Source organism: Epinephelus fuscoguttatus, linkage group LG15, assembly GCF_011397635.1.
Source record: "Epinephelus fuscoguttatus linkage group LG15, E.fuscoguttatus.final_Chr_v1".
Taxonomy (NCBI): Eukaryota; Metazoa; Chordata; class Actinopteri; order Perciformes; family Serranidae; genus Epinephelus; species Epinephelus fuscoguttatus.
The window spans coordinates 13,114,566-13,138,685 of NC_064766.1; the positions used below are offsets into that span (position 1 = coordinate 13,114,566).

At 40.7% G+C, this 24,120-nt stretch overlaps 1 protein-coding gene across 3 annotated transcripts in view; it reads right to left on the minus strand.

The window, feature by feature from the left end:
• LOC125901605 (contactin-associated protein-like 4) overlaps nt 1-24,120 on the minus strand; it is a 225,919-nt gene that overhangs the window by 79,058 nt on the left and 122,741 nt on the right. For all 3 annotated transcript variants that reach the window (XM_049597328.1, XM_049597329.1, XM_049597330.1), the window contains 3 exons: nt 13,959-14,152; nt 8,540-8,687; nt 3,390-3,596 (listed from right to left, as the gene is read on the minus strand). In XM_049597328.1, coding sequence (XP_049453285.1) covers nt 3,390-3,596; nt 8,540-8,687; nt 13,959-14,152 — 549 coding nt within the window. The remainder of the gene's footprint in view (nt 1-3,389; nt 3,597-8,539; nt 8,688-13,958; nt 14,153-24,120) is intronic.

Sequence of the window (24,120 nt, forward strand, 5' to 3'; positions counted from 1 at the left end):
GATCTGTTCTGTACGACATCTATTGCACGTCTGTCCGTCCTGGAAGAAGAATCCCTCCTCAGTTGCTCTTCCTGAGGTTTCTACCATTTTTTTCCTCATTAAAAGGGGTTTTTTTGGGGAGTTTTTCCTTATCCGCTGCGAGGGTCATAAGGACAGAGGGATGTCGTATGCTGTAAAGCCCTGTGAGGCAAATTGTGATTTGTGATATTGGGCTTTATAAATAAAATTGAATTGAATTGAATTGAATTGAATTGTGACTTTTGAAAAACAGTTTGCAAAGTTACTGAAAACTAGTAAGTAGTTACAGTTGTTTCTTTCAAAAGTAACTGAATTACTTTACCAATTACTGCATGTGAAAGTAATTAATTACTTGGAAACATAACTTTTGTGGGTCTTTTGAATATATGCTTCAGTTCTCTTTAAGGTGCACTAACAGTGTGCAGTGTGGAACAGTGTGCTACAAGACAACTGTCAAATGTTTCTTTGATTGTACCCATTATCACTACGATGGAAAGTAATAGAGGAAGAACAAAACATGACATGTTTTAATAGGCCTATTTATTGCAGCCCTGACAGGCCTTTAAATCAAGCAACAGAAGTCAGTTTTTAACACTCTTGGTAGAGCGAAGTAAAGTAACCACTGTTTCTCAGACGTCTGACAGTTCTCTCTTCTCACAATGGGCCTAATGCAATAAAAGCGACAAAAGCTTTTCACACACTGAGGTTTATTCTTTGTAACCTTAGCAGTAATTCAAATCCTTCACATAGACTACACCTCACCACTGTAGGCTTAATTTGTCCTTGATCTTAAGGAGGGAAAAATAATGTCCACATACCAGGAAAACAAGTTCAAGATGCCTAAGTGTGAGCCATTGTGTGCAGCAACAATCTAACGCTGAGTGATTAATTCACGCCATTTATTGTGCTGCTGTCAGGTGATGAAGTTGTCGATCGCTGGGTCCCGCGGAGTTCTGCATAATGTTAAGTTATAAATAACTTACAGAAACATTGTGTGCAATAGTCAACCTTCCACATTTTCTTCAACTTTCTCTGCCTCTCTCTCTATCACTACTATGGGTGGAAAAAAAAAATTCTAGGACAGGCTGCGTTTGTCTGCTATGATCAAGACAAAAGTAACGAGTAAGGAGTCCATTTAAATTTAGCTCATTGTAATTACGTTATTTATTTGACAACTAATTAGATACATGTGTAGTTACTGCCCAAAGTATTGGAATTACAGCAACACTACACAAAAGACAGAGACATATAACAGAGAAAGGAGGAAAAGAGAGATGTTTATGTGTGTGTGTGTGTGTGTGTGTGTGTGTGTGTGTGTGTGTGTGTGTGTGTGAGGGTGTGTGTGTGGGTCTCAGAGACAGAGAGAAAAAGAAAGAAGACACAAAAAGACAAGTGGTCTCTTCTGATGTGGAAAAAAATGTCACAATAGGAGATCTGTGGAGACAAACCAGGACAAACTACAGTAATTACAACAGAAGAGAAGAAAACAGAAGCAAAGAGCCATGTAACAAACACAGGGGAGTAGAGAGGGACAGAAATATAAGAAAACAGGAGGAACAAGAGAGACTGTTTGTTGTTTTAGTGTTCGTCTGTGCTGGCAGGAGCAAAACTCCTCTCCAATCTCTCTTCCATCTTTTCAATGGATGGGTTTAATTTGCTCTCACTGAGCTGAAGTCACTCTTTACAGTGACACAGACTTTCTTTAAGATGACACAGTCTTTAAGATGGATCTGTTCTTTAAGGTGCCACAGGATCTGTTTTAAGGGGAACAGTTTTCACTTAAATCACAGGTGTGTTAAGTGTTACAGTGAAAGTGTTTTTCCTGAAGGTGACACAGTCTGTCTTTATAAGGAGACAGTTTTTCAAGGTGATCCACTTGTAACGGTGATACAGACACTCCTAAGATGTCTCTGTTGAACAGGTGATTCTTTACATGCACAAAGTCTTTAAGGGCTCTTGATATCATGATTTCCTTTAAGGATATGCCGTCATCTTTTCTTGAGGTGAGGTTATTTCACAGGTTTGTATTCTGAGAGAGGAGATGGAGTAGAACGAGAAGAGGCGGAGGGCAGCGTGTGCAAACGGATGAAAGGCAGGATAGACGTATGAGAGGGGAATAGATGACGGAAGATAAGGATGCTGTGATAAAGAGCATTTGTGAGAAATATATATCAGTGGGTATGACAGAAGGGAAGAGTAATAGAGGGAATGGGAGAAATGATTTGGGGGAAATGTGAAATGAAGAGAGGGCAAAAGAAGGATGAAATGATGGATGGATGGATGGATGGATGGATAGATGGATAGATGGATTTCAGCAGCCAGATGGGGTTCCTGATCAGAGGTGAGCCATATGGTGATGATTCAGCATGGCAGCCTGAGAACCACTAGTTTAACCCTGTTTACACACACACACACACACACACACACACACACACACATACACACCCCTCCCTCTGTACAGACTGTAAGCCATGCATCAAGTCTTGCACAGTTTGGCCTGAACACATGCTACAGTGAACGGGAACCATCCATCATGGCAGCAACTAGACAGAGACGCAGCAGCAGAGTGAGAGCCAAAATTTAAACCAATCAGGCTGCAGTGTGCGTGTCGTCCATTTCACCCAACCACAACCAATCTAAAGTGATCTCAGAGGGGTTTATATTGTCCTCAACCTTATACACATGTTCTGTTCCAATACGTCCACAAAGTGAGTCATAAATTACATGTCAAGGAACTAAATGTGTTCTGGCTGATCAAACTGTTTCAGCTGAAGGGTTTTTTTTTCTCACTGAAACTGAAAATCAGTAACAAAAGGTCAAGTCAAGACACAGAACCCCAAATTGTTCATGGGCAGCCCCCTCACTCTGCCATCCTCCATTTAATCCATGTATAGGTCCTGTTTGTGCATGTGTGTGTATTTCAAGTCTGTGCGTATGAGAACAGAGTGAATTTCCCCTCAGGAAGAATCTTGGAGCCTGTTGTTTTGGTTGCTGAAAAAGTTAGAATAGAGGGTTTATTTATAACTAAGCCCAGTGCTTTAAGTGGAAGAAATCAAATGCCAGTGCTCCTCTTATTTTCACATTGGCATATGTACCAGGAAATATCAGCCATTGTAAGGAATTATCTTCTCAATTTTTTCCAGCAACCCAAAAATCAAGGAACAAAGACATTTCAACTTACAATTCAAAGGTATTTTTCCTTTTAATTTAGAGATTAAAATGTAAAAGTGCCAGTACTGCATACCAGTGAGCACCGGCTCACTTTAATTCTCATATTTTCCCTCTACTGTAATGTATCAGTATGTATGAGCAGACATCAGTGCCTAACAGTATTTGTCAGTGGATTTGAGTATGCATGTGGTGTGTTGTACCTTGTCTGAGCAGCAGCAGCAGCTTTCCTCTCTCTAACTCCAGACTGAGGCCCAGTCCTCCCTCTCCCTCTGCGTGCAGCAGTGTCCCAGAATTCCTCAGGGTTTTAAACTTCAGAGTGACAACGTCGTTGGATGGCTGCCTCGGCCCGGGACTCAACCTGTACGCCAGGCTGCTGCTGCCGCCGTCAAAACTCACAACATCAGAGGCTAGAAGGCAAAACAGAGACAAAAGAAACATATAAAACAGAAACTGCACCAAAACAACAGGTTACCAATGAGCATATCTCCCTTCATCAGATAACATCTGAGTGATTTAATTTGCTTTATATTTACATTGTCTGTCAGTGTGGAGGAACATACTGACGTCTGTTCCAAAAGTCCTTAAATAACATTCCCACGACTCTACAAAAAACACTGACTCATACATCTGGGCAGAATTTCAGTCTGCAGCTGTGGTATTGTTGGTTGCAGCAGGAGACTGAACCTCCGTGCTAAAAAATGAAGCCAACGCAAAAGTGCCAAAAACTGCAGTTCCTTGAATGGCTAAGTTATGCATAATGAGGGCGTGGTCGCGTTGAGTGACAGGTGGGCACCTTTCGTTGACAGGTCACTACCATGGCATTTGGTTAGGTTACATAATCATGGTGGATCTCTAAATTCACAGATGATAACCATAGTTGTAGCTGTAACTGTTTTCACTTCAAAGTGTTGTAACAGATTGGTCGCCTAAAAACATTTCGCTCGTAAGTTTTGCTCGTACCAAAAGACTCTTCAAGGAGTCAGACGTTCAGTTTTTTATGGTAAGTACATGTTAGTTTATTGCTATGTTTGGTGTTTTGCTAGCAAAAATTAGCATTAGCATTGGCATTATCACAGTTAACCACAGACTGTTAATGCATATTGTGCACTGTGCTAACCAGGCTAGCAGCTAGCGTTAGGGTTAGGTCCACCCTCTCGTCCAAATACAATCACTTTTCATTATTTCTGGCTCAAAAAAAAATCTGAGATGGTGACAGTCAAAATGCCAAACTCGAGGCTTCAAAACAGGTGTCAACAAACCAATGGGTGAAGTCAAAATGGCTATGACCATTATTTTAACACTATGGACTAGTCTATGGACTGAGACTGTAATCTGTTTCTCACCTTTCATCAGCAAATTTCATCTAAGGGTTTCACTTACTCACCAGGGGTTTGGGCTGAGGTGAGGTGAGGTGAACAGTGTGTGTTGAGCGTAGGAGGTGTGTAGGCTATAAAGAATGGACTGCAAATACTAAACTGCTAAAAAAAAGAAGCAGTGGCCGAGTTCAGCATCAATTTCCTTTTCAGCCGTACAACTAATTCCTCTGACTGAACGTTTTTTAATGAACTTGGCGACTCTTTGACTCCCCAACGCCAGGACTCGCACACAATCACACAACCACTCTGCTTGCAGTAATGCTCTTATTGGATTGTACAGTGTATTTCCTGCTGATTAGAGCAGCAAGATGAGGCTCCAGAGCACTGAGTCATCTTCAGTGTGTTACGCTGAAAAATGACTTTAACTCCACTCTACTACTCTATATAGTAACAAGCCATTTAGTCCTAGATGACATTTCATCCTAGAACATTAATATCTGACTATAATTATGCCAAGAATAGATTGGTGCTTGTTTATGGCTCATAACTCGGGCACTTGGGACTCTTCTGCTTATAGCCAGTGCAGCAATATGCCCAACACGGGCATGTCAGGGAAACATCATGTGGCAGGTACATTAATTGGGTTTGCCTTTACTTTGGCCCCAGATTTGATTAAGTGTGAACACCTGTGACTGTTAGGGAAACATGGATGTCTTGAATCTGCCAAGACACATTATGAAATGTTTTGTTTTGTTGCCTCAACAGCAGACTAATACCCACAATACATTTTTCACACTGTGGTAAACTGTTTGCTGCTAACAGCTATATATCACCTCCCTTCAGTATATTACATTTGTTTTTCTCAGGAGGATTTCACTGTGCATGCTACATTAGTTTACTGCCAGGAAAACCACAAGACTCCTCCGCCAACCGTCACGCCGGCTGATAAACATATTACCCGAATATATATCCACTGTGTCCTTAAATAACTGGAGAATATTTCCAAACTACTATGGGCTATTTATCAAAATCCATCTTTTAAATGTTTTTCATAATCCATCTTCTTCCAGAGGGGACAGCGGCAAAGACAGTTTTAAGGGACACAAAATGGTTTTATCATAAATCATCTTTCCACTTGGTGAACTAATGTGATGAATTAGTGCCAGGAGGCTCCAGTCTTATGTTGCCTCTATGTTACGTCCAAATGTTCCAGGAATTTAGAGCTTTCAAGTTTTCAGGTTTGGATGTTGCTCACTTTTCTGACCACATGAATGAAGGTAACACTGAGGGTGTTTTCACATATAGTCCTTTTTAAACAAATCCAACTCAGTCCTCTTAAGGTGCACCAAAAAGTGGACCAACATTGTCAGTTCATTTGAAAAAGGACTCAGTTCTCTTTCTGGTCCACTTCAGCTCTGATGGGACCTCGGTCCTCTTTCTGTTCACACTATAGCCTACATAGGTAGTTTTGTCTTTACTTTGACGTGGCACTGCAGTGTGGTTATGAAGCCCCTCACTTTCAGATGAACTTAAAACTGGAGGAGAACATTAGATGTTTCTGTGTGCTGTAGACTGTTGCCAATTGATGTATTCTATATTCCACACCTGGAGACGTGCAGTATCTTCCGTGGACCACGCTACTCCTAAAGCAAAGCGAACTCAGACCACGAGTTCAGGCCAAAGCAACATGCTTTATTATGCTCCCAAAATACTGATCTGAAGGCTACATACAGCTGATAACTTATGAAATCAAGATGTGACTTTATTTACTGCGATAATGGCGACAATGCTATGTGTTGCTTGTATTAATTTTGTGATAAATAATCAAAATATACAGACATTCATGGTCCCTGAGGATGAAGCCAACTGACTCTGGTGATCCCATGACTTTTACTTTGGCACCTCCATGAAATTGACATTTGTTTGAGTGAAATGTCTTGACAACTATTGTACTGATTCCCATAAAACTTGATTCTCTCATTAATATTCCCCTCTGGATAAACTGAATTTCAATTTGTCATAAGTTTTGCTTTATGACCAAAACCAGCAAAATAATGACATTCCCATCAGCCTGACCTGTACTTTGTGCTTAGTGATAACTAGCAAATGTATGTAAATTGTCATAGCAAGTAGGGATGCACCGATCCAATATTTGGATCGAATATCTTCCCCAATATCATCAAAATAGATGGATCGGGTATCGGAAAATGCAACCTATACCCGAGGCGATCCTTTCCCTTTAAATCTATTGCAACGTGAGCTACATCATACGTCATGGAGTGAAGGAGAGAATGTGCTGTGTGGAGGTATTTCACACTATTTCAACTGCTGTTGCACAATTGTTTACTTTTGTTAAAAATAAATAGTTCATCATTGCATTAATCTGTTTCATCTTGTTTCATTTTATCTTAGGAAAGAACTGTGTAGTCATCAATGCCTGATGCCTCTAGTCTTTTCTGTTCTACATGTAAAGGTATAGCTTTTTAGGTCAACCATGGTATTGGATCGGTATCGGATATCGGCTGATATTCAAAGCCACAGCATCCAGATCGGTATCTAAACTGAAAAAGCTGGATCGGTGCATCTCTAATCGCAAGCATGTTAGCATGCGAACATTAGCATTTAGCTAAATGCAGCACTATGCGCCACAGAGCTGCTACCATGGCTGTGGACTCTTATTCTTGTTAGAGGAGCAAAAGTAATCACACTGACAGACTTTTAGTTTATTTACAGCGTGATAAACATTTAAATCAGTACTGGGAAAATGCTGAAAAAGGGAAGATAACCTGACTTGTAAGATAATGTTTCATGACAGAAGAAACTTTTTAAAACCTGTTTTGTGTATTAGTACAAATGAAGTTGCTGTTCAATATATTTCACGTTTTAAAGGAATCAGTGTTAAAAACAAACATGTTCTTTTTATTTTCAAAGCTCCCAGTCTGACTACAGCCTGACTGCAGATAAAAGGAGGAGCCAGAAATAATAGAGACACTAACCGCTGCAGATAGAATACCAGACACAGACAGTCCATATGGAAATCGTGTTTGCACATTAATATTTACTGTTTGATAAATGTATTTGGGCATATATGTAAATGTGTGTTTTGATATTCATGAATGTTTTTTTCTAATATCCAAACAAACAGCAGTGAGGACAGAAATCAGGGCAGAGACACCGCAGGGAATAAAGCTGAGAGGACAAAATATTACAAACACCTGCCTCTTCAACCGAGTCCTGAAGAGGATAAAGAAGATGACGAAGAGTTATTATCACTGAGGATTTAAAGCATGTGAAGTCATGCTCATCCTAAACCTTTAGCAGATTTAAACAACATTTAGAAAGTAAATCTACAACGTGTTTTTAAGGCGATAGTAAGAAGAGCAGTGATACTGATGTTTGTTATTTTTTAAATGAGAATCCATTAATCTTATGACACAATCATTGGCTCAAATACAAAAACTGTGAACGTGCCATGGAGCTATTACTAATAAGAGGGACTGTGTAACCCTAAAAAAACAGGCAGGGAAAAAGTAAGGCATATGTTTTTGTGGGATGTGTGTTTAGTTCATTGTGTTGATGCCAGGGTTTGTTACAGCCAGTATATTGTGTGATCTGGAAAACTAAAGAGGAACAAAGAAAATTGTTAACACACAGTTTTGTTTGTGTGATACGTTGTTTTCACTGTTAACAACAGAGGTGAGAGTGTAAATCCGTTGTAAAAAACGGAATTACTTCCAAAAAAGGTGCTTGGCGTTTCTGTGTATCTGTGAGTTATCACAAAAACAACAATTGGCGAGAGTGTTCCCTTTCTTTTGAACCAAACTGAATGTGTTTTACATTGATTGGTGAGATGTTGATTCTCTCCGATTCCTCAGTTGTGGTGATTTGTCTTTGTTAAATCCTCCATGCAAACAAAATTTCCCTGAAGTAGAGTAAACAGACTCAGAAACCAGTGCCACCAGTGTCCACAGTTTATTCATCTGGGCAACAGCTCTCAAAAGTTCAGTCAATCCCATAAAGATAAAAAGACCTACTGTAAGGACACCCATAGGTCTCCAGCCGCAGTCCAATCCTTCCACTAGGGTTCCAGTCCAGAGGAATGAGGCGGAGGAAGCGAGCAATTGCCGGCTGCTGTAGTTTATACTGAACCACACTGTCTGCATTACTGTTACCTGGAAAAGACTGAAAAAAACAAACACAATGAAGACTTGCTCATTATGTATCTGCATTACTACTACATGGAAAACTCTGAGGAAAGGACAGAATCTCATTTAAAGACGACGTGAATTCTTCAACAGCAGCCTTTGATGAGCAGAGTGAGTGGAAAAAGACATGATGAGAGAGATTAACTGTGAATAGAAAACAGGAATGCAGAGACGTAGAAGAAAAGGAAAGGAGGAGATATAGAAAAGAGTATCAAAAGGGAAATGACAGAGGGACGAAATGAAAGGGAAGGAAAATCACATGGTGAGAGGGAGATAAGCAGTAACGTCAGAAAATGAGAAGAGGAAATAAAAGGGAGAGAGGAAATTTGAGAAGAACAGGGAGAGAGTAAAAAAGATCACCACTTGCGTCCGCATCCCCAGCCCTCCAGGCAGAAGGAAACAAACCGATAAAGAGGAGAGGGACGATAAAGAAAGATGGATTGCTATATTTTCAAGCACCCACAGGCTTTGGGAAAAAGAAAAAAGAGGACAGAGACAAAGAGGAAAGGAGAAAGCAGAATATTTCCTCCTTGCTCTTCAGGCCTCTACGCTAAGAGCAGGAGCCCAGTAGACGTCGATCCAGCAGCTCTGCCATCAACTTTCTCCTCCGACAGACTCTGTAAGCTCGACTGACTAATGCAGAGAACACTTTGAAATGTGATTGGATTGTGCTCAGTTTATGTTAAGTGTCAGATCAACATGCTTTTAAGCTGTGAGGAGTCGTTTTCTGCTCTCTCAGAGAAGATCCTCAGTGCTGAGATTAGCTGGATTACCTCCATGTGAGGAAACTGCCTCGGCTCCACTTTTAATCAAAAACTCCTCTCTGCACTGCTGTAACAAATGTGGCTTTACCCTGGATAAATATCTGAGCAAATAGTTGGAAAATATTACACTTTCTCCATGTTTATTGCACTATTTGATGTGGTAGAAGGCTCACAGGGAGCATGCAGGTAAGAAATGTAAAAATATTTTTAAACTGGCTCTGTGTGCTGACAGGATTCATCACTGTGTTTAATTTCTACTCAAAACTACTTAGTATTCTTGTAGCTGTATACTGAACCATGTACCATCACCAACTCGACACTTGTGCAACGGAAAATCACTGAAGAAGAGTTGCGTGTGTGTACCAGAAGGTGGGAGGTGATGCCTCGCTGCCTTTGCTGTCCATCTGACTGATTTCTTCATTAATCAGCTCTACAGAGACCAGCTGAGCTCTCTCACTTTCATGGCTATGTTGTGTCACGTTGCTGCCACGTTGTTTCTCATGATCAGCAATGGAAAAATACTAAAATAATCTGCTAATGTTGAAACACAATTAGTAAATACAATACCCACTGCTTTTACTGTAGAAGTAAGGACAGTGGTGTGACAATTTGCATCCATGTCTGTCCAGACTCACATGTAGCCATGACAGTAGACAATGCTTCAAATATGAATGTTGCGGCAAAGAAGCTACACATTCTAAACATAGTTGCTTCAAACATATTTTCAACCTTCGACATGAATTCTTGACTTTCGGACAAAAATGTTTTGTGAAGTCACACTGACCTTGACCTTTGACCTTTGACCACCAAAATCGAATGACTTCATTATTGAGTCCAGGTGGACATTTGTGCCACATTTAGAGAAACTACTTCAAGGTGTTCCTGAGATATTGCATCAACAAGGATGAGAGAAACGAGGTCACACTGACCTTGACCTTTTATCTATGACCACCAAAGTCTAATCATAGGACTGTTAAGTCCAAGGTAACGGTTGTGCTGAATTTGAGAAAAAAAAAATCCCTATAGGCATTCTTGAGATATTGCATTCACAAGGTTGTAAGGGATGGACTGACCAATCTGGTCTCACTACAAAGCTGTCGAAATCTGGCACTTGGGCAATGACCTGTGGCATCAGACATTGACAACAAAGCTATTCTTTAATCTTACTGTTAGAATTATTGGTGCTCAGCAGCATCAGGGGGAAACACAGCGGCACACAATTGAAAGTTAAGACAACGAAAGTCTGAGTAGGGCTGGTGGGAGGGGCGGTGGATGAGTCCAACTAACACTGACCTTCATCCAGGAGAGTGGTCACATCCTGTAAGATTATAAAGCCAAACCCTATTCTTTTTTCCTAAACCCAACCACATGTTTCTGTTGCCTAAACCCAACCACGTGCTTTTGTTTTTGCAGTTCTTTTGACAGAGACTGTAGAAATGTTAAATTTCCGGAAGGAAGACAATGCATGAATGAATGCAGAACTTGACACAGCGTCCTAGAAAGTCAACATCCAACGCACCCAGGGTATCTTCCATGTTGTATCTGGATGTGGAAAGTCCATGACTAAACGCTGATATGTGACGAGCAGAGTTGAGTATAAGTACTTTGATTACTTTTTGCAGTAACGAGTAACCTAATGTGTTAGTTTGCTGTTTGAGTAATCAAATACTTGAGTACATTTTCAAACAACCCATGAGTTACTTCCGTTACTTTTAGAATGCTGGTCCTTCAGCTCCGAAACAGCAACGACTGTCTTTTGGTTCTAATAAGGGAGGTAATGTTAAACCTATCAGTCTGAAAGAAGCCACGGAGCTTGTGGCTTGCTGCGTGGTAGAAGAAATCCTGCCGTTGTCTACGTTGGAGTCTAAAAAAAGGTGGAGTAGGACTCGCTGACAGACAGGTCAGACTCAGGAGGACTTGCATTATGCCTGGTACACACTACACGACTTTTCTACCTGTTCTGAAAGTCACTATGTCACATTACACGATTGTGGAGTCATAAAATCGTGCCGTGAGTTGGCCGACAGACGTGACACACTACACAATGGTACTCACCAATTATCCCCGGTTGTCTTTCACAGCGTGTGTGATGTCGTCGGGTTATTCTTGTCCTATTTTTATTGCTTTTACTATTATTTGAGTCACTGTGTCTGTTCATGTGCCAGCCGACATGTTGTTGTAGTCACGTAAAAGCGTCAGCAGATGGCAGGAGCTTCATTTGAAGTACTGTATGTAAACATTCAAGCTACTGTATCTTCCACAGGAAGTTCTGACAAATGTTTCACAATAAAAGCCTATTTAGAAAATGGAGGGATTCTCTCAGCCGAGGTTATAAGGGGCTTTTAATTTGAAAGAAATTCAGAAAGTATTGACTTTGACATGACGGCGCGATTTGTTAACTTTATAAAAACAACAGGAGCGGATACAAAGTAAGAATATAAAAACACAGAGGGATTAATAAATAACGGACCGTCTATAATGTAGTCTGTTTCAAATGAAGCTGGGAGCCTCTGCAGTTGTGGTGAGTAAAAGCCCCGCCGCTATTTGTTAATGTTATTACTTTATGTCCGTCTCCATTATGAGGACGTAACATTGTTTGCTAGCTTGATGCTAGTGACAGTAACGTTAACTCAGCGGGTTGACAAAGTGCCTCTGCTGTTTCACACCATCATTTCCCCCTTTTACTCTGTGTGGTAACATCCCTAGAGGAAATATTAAAAACGCTGGGGTGTTGTTGTCATACAGTTGTCTACGGCAGCAGATTGTTCTGTGTTTCTACTGGTCAAAGTGAGGGCTGTGATGGGAGAATTGGATCTCAGTGAAGGGCAAGTGGTCCGTAACAAGACAAAGACAAAAAATGCAGGCTTAGCGCCCTGTGGTCCATTGCCCAATAGGAAATGTATAATACTCAAAAGTACTTTAAAAGTGCTTGAATTACTTGTCTTAGGGAGTAACGTTGGAAGTACTTTAAAAGTACTTGAGTTACTTTACTCAGGGAGTAACGCAGTAAAGTAACTGGTTACTTTAAAAACAAGTAACGCAGTAAAGTACTTTGATTACTTTTAAAGTAACCCATACCCAACACTGGTGACGAGGCCGGTGTGAGAATGTGTTGGACAGTGGGAAACCTGAAAACATAATGCCTTCAGTCACGACTGTCACCAGAGTGCAGGCATGTCATGTGTCAGCCTGTAAAGTTCTGAGAGTGGAGCAACATGTGTTTAAGTGTCCTTTCAACAGGTGCGCAAACTCAGGCGGTTTCTTCCTGCAGAGAGCTTGGATGTGTAGATGAGACTGTCCTCTTTAAATAAACTAATTTAATACAACAAGCACTTAAGTGTCTAAGCAGACAGATGATGTGAACACGTGAAAATACAAGTTGTAAACCAGATCTTTAGGCTGCTGTAACATTTATAGGAATTTGAATATACACTATATATTATTTTCAAAAAATTTCAATACATTTGACATTTCTATAATTCAATTTCATTAAAAGTTTTAAAATAAAGCCTACCGAGGTTCTCAAAAATATTGTTACTCATATTGAAGGTGACACCTGTGGCTGTTATAGCATTTTTTTTTTTCAGCAACTAACCTACCATGTGACCAGAGGCCTGTGTTTAGTGACTTGTATTAGCAATGTTTGTAGTTTTGTAGGATAAACAAATACATTTTGTGTACCTAGGACTTGTTTTTCTCTTTTGTCATGGTATCAAAAGAGGTATCAAGTATCACTATCTTATACCAGTATTGTATCAAAGTTTTAAATTTTGGCATTGTGACAACCTTACAGCTTATTTACAGTGTATGTATGTGTATGAGTGATGTTTTTTTAAATAGTATTTCTTCATAAAATAACTTAATAATCATGAGTAGAGTTGTCCATGAAAAGTATTGGTACCACCCTCCAGGTAGAGAATGATGAGCTGCTGTCTAAAACACAATCATCATTTTTTATTCAGTCCTGTTCTTTAACATCTTTTAAACATTTGTACCTACAGTAGCTGTGATGGATGAAATCAACATGTTTACTCCCTCTTTTAAAGAGTCAAAGACAGAGGGAGAGAGAGAGAGAGAAATGACACTGAGAAGCGGACAAAAATATATAAATAAAACAATATCGGGCCACTTGACTGCCTCCGTGTTCGTGATCAGCAGCTAAAGTGTTTTCTCAACAGGTCTGCAGAGTCAGCGGAGCTTCAGCACTGCTTCATGCATTATAAATGAAGAGATAAACTCATGATGACTCAGTTTATCTGTACAGGATAGATGGAGTCTCATACAGCGGCACTGCTTCACACTACATCACTTCATGTGAATTACACAAAACAAAATATGATGATGTTTATGGATCTCTGAGGAGAAATAGAGTCAGTGCAGGACTAAAAGGAACTAAAGCCGTAAAAATGAGGTCACTTACATGAAAGGATGTAAATAACATGCATATGCAATGTATTGTAGTCTTAAATCCAGCATGGACTTACCCCTATGCTGTCCTCCTGTCTGTACTGTTTCCAGTTGTGCCCCGTGTCACTAAACATGAGCAGGTACGACGTCAGCCAATCAGAGCTGCCGTAGCGGCCCTGAGTAGCAACAGCGGTGATCTTGGTCCGCTTGCCCAAGCTGACCTCCAGCCACTGATACCTGTCTGAGGTGAGAGGAGACCAACCTCCAGCTCCTGCAGGGAGAGAAGGAGACAAACCGGCATACATAAGTGATTTATTAAACTTCCATTTACCTGGGAGGAGATGAAATAAGCTTTGGTAGATGCTGAAAAAATGAATTGCATTGCGTGACCTTTCATTCTGAACTAAAATCACATTTTCCTGTTATGAAAGCCGAATGAAGAAAGCTGATTGAACCGCGGCGAAAACCTTTAAATCCATTTTGAAGCTATGATGGGATATAAATCACATTTTAAAAACTTTCCTGATGAATTTAAATCACTCACATTTGCTGTGTGACCCACGGTGGCATCAGGAATGTGTTTCTTTTCATATCTATCTGAGAAACACACGCATATATTATCCTTTCATATGCAAAATGAATCAGCATTTGATATTCAGCTTGTCAAAGCAGCGGAGCTCCAAAAACGTTCAATCATTTCTGCCCCCAAAATCTGTTAAAAAAAAAAAAAAATCAAATCCTAATTCTGTGCCATGTGCCTTAACCCATACTTCTGCTTCCACTATATTCAATTGAAATAGGGTTTTTCAATATTCTGACACAAAAAAAAAAGACTTAAGCATTCTTGTGGTTAAAAGGACTGCATGTATCCAAACTAAAAAACTTTTTCACCATGTAAAGACGTTATTAAAGTCCAACCTATTCACAGCCAATGTAGACATTGTATACTATTAAAGGACAACTTTGGTATTTTTCAACATGGGCTCTATTTCCCCATGTGTATGTGTACGTATGATTCATGGGTACCACAAAATTGGTTCAGTATTGAGCCACGAAACGAGCTTTAACGGTAATGGGGGCAAATGCGTCCCGTATAAAAGTGCTTTTTCTCGCCACTGACCGGTTCAGATCGCCAGTGCTATCTCTGTAAATAGCATATGGTAGCGGCCCTGGGGCAGTGGTGACTGAATGAGTGGAGTCAGCTGTCAGTCAGTGTTGGAGCAGAAAGGCGGAAGTTGTCCCCGCTTGGTAATGTAAATGAGTATGTGTGTGTGAAGTGTGTGTTACGCTAGAAGAGTCAGAGGACGGAGTCTTTTACGTGCTACCCCCTGGAGTGTTACCGGAGTTTTTGAAGTGCTCTAATAAACGGGCCTTTTTCCCGAACGCAAGAACAGGATGTCGCGCAACACCCCGTACAGCTTTCATAGGCTGCCTTTGTCAGACGGCGAGATGCTGAAGTTGTGGCTAGTTGTGCTACAAATAGATGCTAACACTCCTCTCCAGACACTGCGCCTTGCAGACCATCGGGTCTGCAGTACTCACTTCTCCCAAGATGACTACTGCCAGCTGAAGAAGAGAAGACATCCAATCCCGAAACACCTCTTCCTCAAGAAAACGGCTGTCCCACGAGTAGAGAGAGCTACAGACACAGTGGAGCAAAGCTCGTGACATCACACAGCCCAGAGGTAAGGGAAAGGCTAAGTTAGCATGCTATTTACAGAGATAGCACTGGCGAAAAAACACACACTTCACACACACATACTCATTTACAATACCGAGCAGGGAAGCCATCCCCCTCTCTGCTCCACCACTGACTGACAGCTGACTCCACTCATTCACACTCACCATTGCCCCAGGGCCACTACCATATGCTATTTACAGAGATAGCACTGGCGATCTGAACCGGTCAGTGGCGAAAAAAAGCACTTTTATATGGGACGCATTTGCCCCCATTACCATTTTAGCTCGTTTCGCGGCTCAATACTGAACCAATTTTAGAACGAATGGTATCCATGAATCATACATACACATACACATGGGGAAATAGAGCCCAGGTTGAAAAATACCGAAGTTGTCCTTTAATATATGGACAGGTGACAAATTGAAAGAAACCTGAATGAATAACTTGTTGAAAACCATAGCACACATAAATGTTTCCATACAGGGAAATTAATTATTTGATGAAAATGAAAATTATATGAATTAATGATGTGTCACACAGCGTTCTCCACCACCATCATCAAAACACCAAATGAAGGAATATCTTTTTGAACCCTCAGGTGTATTCCAGGTCTCTGTGGTGGCCTGAAAGTGGCCTCAGCTCATTACAAATTAAGCAAGATAAAGAAAGTAGCAACAAGAAGCTGATACTGTTTCCCATAAACAATAATGTGGTGCCAAGCATTGATTTGTTTGTATCCCTCCTCGTATTAAATGTCATCAATTTAGGGGGTGTGTTGTAATGTATTGATTGGTTGTGCTCTGGGTCATCAGTTTGAAATGTTTTCCCACAGAAAAAATACAACAGAATGATTGATTAGAGTTGAATTACTGAAGAAATGGGCACGTGTTCAGTGATCTGTCTCATGCAAAACAGCAACAACAAGGGACTTTGATACAATATATTTAGTAACACTGGATTAAAGCCATGTATTGATGGATTCTATACAATGCAGAAATGTACAGCATGCTGTACTTCTTATTCAGTCCTTAAAAGCTGTAGTGTAATGTGTGTGTGTGCACGTGTAACCATGCACACTGTCCTAATTGCATGTGTAAATGTGGGGGGTAGTTGACAGAAGTCTGTCTGGACAGATAAACTGTATTTGATCGTATGGGCTGCTGCACAATAAAGACATTTCAAACACTGAAAAAGTAAGCAGCTTCTGTGTGTGTGTGTGTGTGTGTGTGTGTGCGCGCGCATAGGAAAATACTTTGTCGGGCCAAAATGAAGACTCAGAGCTTAAACACCATATGGGCAGATTCTGAAGGAGGAGGCTGCTGACAGCATCCCGCTGTGCACACACACACAAACACACATTGATGCAAAACGAGTGTAGAAAAGCTTTAAAAAACACAAACACACTGAAAGCCATGTTAAATGCTTCTTGACTTTGAGAAAGACATTTCGGTTGTTTTCCCTCTGACAGCAGCAAGCGAATATTGTGTTCAAGCTGGAAGTTACAAGCACAAACTGTTACGTGTGAACATGGTCTTGGTAAGAGACAAAATAGATCTAGATCTGCAGCTGAATCTCCAAAGACAAAAAGCCTATTTTGCAGTGCAATAACAAAATGGAGATGAAGAAGAGGGTATGTACTTTACAGCAGGATCAGACGACATAACAGTGTTTCACATGGTCAATTTGTCAGATTAGTGGATCATGTTGCCTTAAATTCCAGCTGTGATTTGGCTGAGAGACACGTTAGGCTCCAAGTTGAACGCTGGCCAATCATCCTGTAACCTTCAGTTAATGACTCCTTCAAATCTGGCAGGAGGTCAACAACCATGGCGTCTGGAGCATCACAGAGAATGTTGCAAAAGTAGACTGATGTTTTCTACTAAGACACACTACAATAAATAAAATGACAAATTAATGTGCCCCCTTCTAATTTTTGTTCCTAATATGCCATGGCTGTCAGACTGGGGCTTTATCAGGCTGCTGATATTCAGTCTGTGTTGATTTTATCAAGTGTTTCAACAGAACTGCTGTTATAGTCTAATTCCTCTTCCTGCTAGCTGTGTGGCCATTCTTTGATTTGTTTCTACAGGAGTGCAAAGTTCTGAAGGTTACTGTCATACTGAATGCATTTCAGTCTGCCTGACCCTTTGGTCCACAGCCAAAGCATACTCACGAGAATCAAGTGGCATGCACAAGTTTGGGCACCCCTGGTCAACATTTTGTTTTCTGTGAGTAGTTACGTATGTAGAAGATGAAGTGATCTCAGTAAGGCAAGACGTTAAGGATGAGATGAGGTTAGTTTTTAATTTCAATCTTTTACAGTTTCAAAAACACAAAAAAGGAAAACAGCCTTAAGTAAAAGTTTGGGCACTCTGTATGGTCAGTGCTTAGTAGCGCCCCCTTTGGTCAGTACTGCAGCTTCTAAATGCTTTTGGTAACCAGCTAAAAGTCTTTCAGTTCTTGTCCGGGGATTTTCACCTGTTCTTCCTGCAAAGGGATTTTAGTTCTGTGAAATTCTTGGGCCGTCTTGCATGCACTGCTCTTTCGAGGTTTATCCACAGATTTTTAATGATGCTTAGGTCGGGGACTGTGAGGGCCAAGGCAAAACCTTCAGCATGTGTCTTTTGAAGAAGTCCATTGTGGATTTCGAGGTGTGTTTAGGATGACTGTCCTGTTGTAGAAGCCATCCTCTCTTCATCTTCAGCTTTCTTTACAGATGGTGTGATCTTCCTGAATTTGCTGGAATAAACTGAATCCTTTCTTTCCTCTACCTGTGAAATGCTCCCCGTGCCACTGGTTGCAACACAAGCCCAAAGCATGATCCATCCACCTCCATCTTTAACAGTTGGACAGGTGTTCTTTTTAAATCTTCACCATTTTTCTCCAAACATACCTTTGCTCATTGTGTCCAAAAAGGTCTATGTTAACGTCATCAGTCCACAGTACAGGACTTGTTTCCAAAATGCATCAGGCTTGTTTAGATGTTCCTTTGCAAACTTGTACAGGTGTTGCTGCACAGTAGAACAGTGCACCACCACTCCAGAGTCTGATAAATCTTCCTGCAGGTCTTTTGCAGTCAAACGGGGGTTTTGATTTGTCTTCCTACCAAAATCGGAAAGTTTTCTTGGTCATCCAGACTTCAACTTGACCACCACAGTTCCTTCTAACTGCCACTTCTCAATAACACTACGCACTGAGGATACAGCTACCTGAAAACACTTTGCTATCTACTTATAGCATTCTCCAGCTTTATGGGCATCAGTAATTTTAGTGTTCAGAGTGCAGGCAGCTGTATTTGTAAAGCTTCAAAATCTGCATCATCTGGCTTTCCCTAATGATGATTATGAACAAGCCATAGCCCTAACAAGCTAATTAAAGGGAAATTTCAGTTTATTTCAACCCGGCTCCTATCGTCCTAAATTTGTGACAAGTGACAAGTGACATAAAAATAATAGTTAGCATGTTAGCTGTTAGCCTAGATACAGCTGGGGCGCATAGTAGCGTCAGACCTGTTAAAACGTAAGTGAACGGGCATACTTCAAGTGCAAAGTTAGTCCACTAAACAAGCTTTTTTTCCACAAAGAACGCCTCATATCGTTAGGATAAATGTCAGAGAACATATAGAAAATGACATGTAAACGTTTTGTCTTACCTTGCTGGTGTGGTGCCATGTTTGCTTACCATTTAGCTCTGCTTTCCAAAGCGCGGCCGAAATATATCTCGTGAGCTCTAGATAAAGCCCAGCTGGAGGTGGAGGTGTCTCATCCTCGGTCACATCCAGACCTCGAAAACAAGGCTGCAACCGGTCCCATTCCTTGCAACAGAGGCATTCCTCTTCTGTGGGCACTGGGGCACAGCATTCACAGGTACACCACCAACCTCCAGAGCTACGCAGCCTTGCAGCAGCCATTCCTCCTCTCTCGTCCTCTACCTCTTGCGCCTCTCTCTCTCTCCTCCTCCGTTCTTCAATTTCACGAAGCTCTTCGTCAGTGTATTCTGGCTCAAATAAATAAGCGCAGCCGTCAAACTCTGCAAAATCAAATTCCTCCTCCACAAAGTCGAAGTCTGGCAAAAAGTCAGCCATTATTCTATAAATCTTTCATAAAATAAATGAATGAACTTTTCAGGCTACTGTCCGGTTCTGCCTTCCAGCTGTTGCTGCTTGTTCTCGCGAGATTTCAGGTACGGTATGAGATCGCTTTAGAAAGCAGAGCTAAAAAGTCTGAGACCCTGTTAAAAGTTGTCTAAGAGCTCAAATGTCTTGGGGTGCACAAACTTTTGCATGGTGCTTCCTAATGTTTTTGGTCATCTTTAGTGCCACCATCAAGCCAAATTTCCTACTTGTACAGACATGTGACGGGTAAATATTTAATCTGTCATTCTGACATTAAAATTTACTGGCTGCGTGTACAAAAGATACTGAAAGGTTTTATCTCTTAATATAAAAAAATATAAAACTATCAAGCAATTTAACGCTCCCAAAATTGAACCATTTTGATGATCCACTCAATTACATTTTATGAGTCTGTATGGTGCTTTCAATTTTGTGACTGATAACAGTGCCGGAGCATTCAGGCCTCCTCTGTCTGAATCTTGTGTGCCGAGATGCACCTCACACAAACAGAAAATGAGACACCATTTCATCATCATCATCATTATCATCATCTCTACTGACACTGTTTCCCTAAATTGTTTCTTGAAATTGTTATTTTGTGATGACATCAAGGCCTGTTGGAAACCCTCACTTATGTCTCTACCTATTAGTTCATTTTAAATGGTTATATTACAGCATATTTTCCCAGCCTGAGTGTCATATGAGTTCAAAAGGGCAAAAGTTGGAACTTCAGCAGCTTTTGCTGGCAGTCAGACAGGCCTCTGAACAATGTGGGCGGCAGGCTGAGGAGAAAAGCTCAGTAGTGAAAATGAATCGGTGTCGGTCTGGCGGCTGGTGGAGGCTGATCTTTAAAGAGCTAAATGCCAAAACTAATAAACACTTGACTAACAGACATGTCCAGTGACAGGAGAACAGAGGAGAGCAGACATTCTGACCTTTACTGGTGAAGATTAGACTGGGGAAGAAAAGAGAAAGAGATGAGAGGGAAACAGCTCAGAGACAGAGAGGTGTTACAAAGATTTACTGTGTCCACCTTGACAGTATAACTGAAACTAATGCAATTGAGGTGAAGTGATGGCTGATGGTCTGAACACTTTCTGTCACAGCTGTCTCTTTGAATCAAAGAAATCTCTCTCCCCCAGTGTCTGTTTAGACATGGGATCTGACCACGCATTGAGAAAAGTAAAGGATAATGGATGTCAGGACAGGAGTGACATCACTGCTCAGATGGCCAAACAGAGGCTCATTGTAGCCTGAAGGCTCAGCAGACAGTAAGACAGTGGGGATGTAACAGCAGATCTACAGGAACACGTCATTTTATTTACTGTTTGATATGTCGTTCAGTTTTGTTTGGTTTCATTTGTTGAATATACAGCAGTTTAACTTGCTGCAACAAACAACTGATGCACAATTCAATAACTTTTTATCTTCACTGCTATGCCAACTTTCGTGATAAACACATCCTGAAAGACTGTGACATTGCACTCAGGGATATTTTGAGTGAGCTGAAAGAATGTGTCAGTAGAAAACTACACTTTAAAATGTAACTTAGTGGTGCCTTGTATTTAGTTCAGTGTCTAATTTGCTGAATTAAAGAATGCCATAAATAATTTCCTTTATTTTTTTGAATGCAACAAGCAATTTGTTGTGTTTTGGGCAGAACTGACTACACTTTTATGTCTGTTTATTTATCACAAATAATATCGTTATCGAGATTTTTAGCAATGTTATCACATATCACATATTTCCTCATGTCATGCAGCCCTACAAGTTAGTCATCATGATTCAAGTAGTTCCTCTGATATTCTCAGTTTCCACCAATGTAAGTGTGTAAATATGATATTTCTCTGCTGATATACCAACATGGATATTGGCTGTTACAACCAAGGTACGAAGAAGACCATTTCTGAATGAACAACACATCACACCTTGAAGCAGGTGGGCTACAGTAGCAGAAGACCACACCAGGTGCCACTCCTGTCAGCTAGCAACAGGAAACTGAGGCTACACTTCACATGGGCTCACCAACACTGGACAACAGAAGATTGGAAAAATGTTGCCTGGTCTGATGAGCCTGGATTTCTGCTGCAACATTCAGATGGTAGGGTCAGAATTTGGTGTAAACAACATGAAAGCATGGATCCATCCTGCCTTGTTTCAACAGTTCAGGCTGCTGCTGGTGGTGTAATGGTCCTGGATATTTTCTTGGCACACTGTGGGGCCCCTTAGTACCAACTGAGCATCGTTCATACACCACAGCCTACGTGAGTATTGTTGCTGACCAATACCATCCCTTTATAACCACAGTGTACCCATCTTCTGATGGCTACTTCCAGCAGGATAATGCACCATGTCACAAAGCTCAAATCATCTCAAACTGGTTTCTAGAACATGACAATGAGTTCACTGTACTCCAATGGCCTCCACAGTCACCAGATCTCAATCCAACAGAGCACCTTTGGGAGGTGGTGGAACGGGAGATTCACATCATGGATGTGCAGCCGACAAATCTGCAGCAACTGTGTGATGCTATCATGTCAATATGGACCAGAAGAAGAAATGAAGAAATGAGGTGAGAACAGTTTGTAAGTTTAGAAACTTATATCAGTTGTACTGTAATGCAGCCTTTAACTCCAGGAAAAGACAACACCTATGCCATTTTATGATATCCCAAATTTAAGACAGTATGTAGTCTCATATCAACATATTCATATAACAATATATTGCACAGGCCCACTTTCATTCAAGCATTTCTCTGTTGGAGTGCATATTTGAAGAGCTCCATGTAAGAGTGTGAAAAATGAGGCTTAGTGAGGACGGCAGGACAAAACAAAGAGAAAATTATGTTTCCAGAATTAGCTGGCTGAGTGTGAATGTAGTCTTTGTCTGAGGTTAATTGTGACATAATAGGAGGTGCAGCCAAGTACAGCAGCGCTTGACAGCCTGACTAAGCCTGGATGTTTCTGGCTACTTCTCTATAGGGAACAGATGGATAGATAACTAAACAAATGACTGTTTCATCAACAATGATGTACTGATATTCCATCAGACAACTACAGACAAACAGACAGGTTGAGAGAAGTAGAGAGGGGGAGGCAGAGGGACAGTGAAGCGGAAAGGAGATGAAGAGACAGACAGGAAGTAGGACAGAGAGACAGGCAGCTAAAAGCGATGCAAAGGCAGCTGGAAAGCCATGTTACAGACAGACTGTTATAAGTGCCAGGTCCAGAATAAGCGCTGGTCATTTGCATGAGAATACAAAGTCTGGAGGGTAATTTCAGCAGCCTGATAACATGTCAGTCTGACAGAGAGTCCAACAGGAAGCTAATGGGCTCAGTGCAGTACTGACAGCAGCAGCAGGCTGGAAAACACTGCAGGTTCTCTGCAGGTGAAGCAGGAGAGATTTACATTTTTCTAAATGCCACACTGCGAAAAGGTCACTTCAAGAAAGTCAAAATATATTATCTTATGATGATTAAATCTTTTTTTTTTCTTACTCTTTTCTTATCTAATATATTTAATCTGGTCAAACACAATTTGCAGTAAAGATAATTACACTTCAGTGAAACTGTTCTTCATATGTGTTAGAATATTGAGATATTTAATATATTTATTCACGAGAACTATCAAAAAAAAAAGCGGACTGCATGGTTGTCGTATCGAATAAGAGAAAAGAGCATATCTTTTTTTCTTAATAAACTTGTTAAAGGGACAGTCATCAGTGCAAAGTATGTATGATTATCTTATATTTCAATTTAAAATCTAGTTTGACAACATGAACAATATACACCTAAAACCAGAGGGAGAAACATGCTGTAGACACAACATTGAGATATCATCACTATAATATGGCAAACTCTCCTTTTAGCTCCGTTTTGGTCCCAACCAACACCAAACAAAAGTATTTGTCTCTTTAGCTGCAAAAACGCAGCACTGTGTTCACCAACTAGTTGCTAACTTTTTTTCCTCTTACCTGTAGTGCCATTTATTAATCTAGATAGTTTTGGTGTGAATTGCCAAGTGTTGGAGATATGACCCAGTTATTCAAGATAATCCACAGACCTTGCTGTAAGCAGTTTCATGTAGAAACTATTTTCTTTCTACCAAAAAAACACCCCACAAACAGTATCACCGGCCAGAAGGAAGTGTGCATCTACTCACAGATGCAAGGTTCGGACTTATGACAGCGCAAGTTGTAAACATTATGGCGTCCTCCTCGGCTGAGCTGTAATGTTAATGCTAGTTCAGTGGTGGTAGGTGAGCTAGAAGTATCAAACTACGTATATCACTCTATCACAAGCCTCTTGTCCATGAGTAGATGCACACTTTCTTCGACATGGTGATATGGTTGCTGGCTGTAGTTTGGAAGAATGGAAATAGTTCCAGCATAAACTGCTCACAACAAGGTCTGTGGATTATCTTGAGTAACTGGGTCATGATTTCT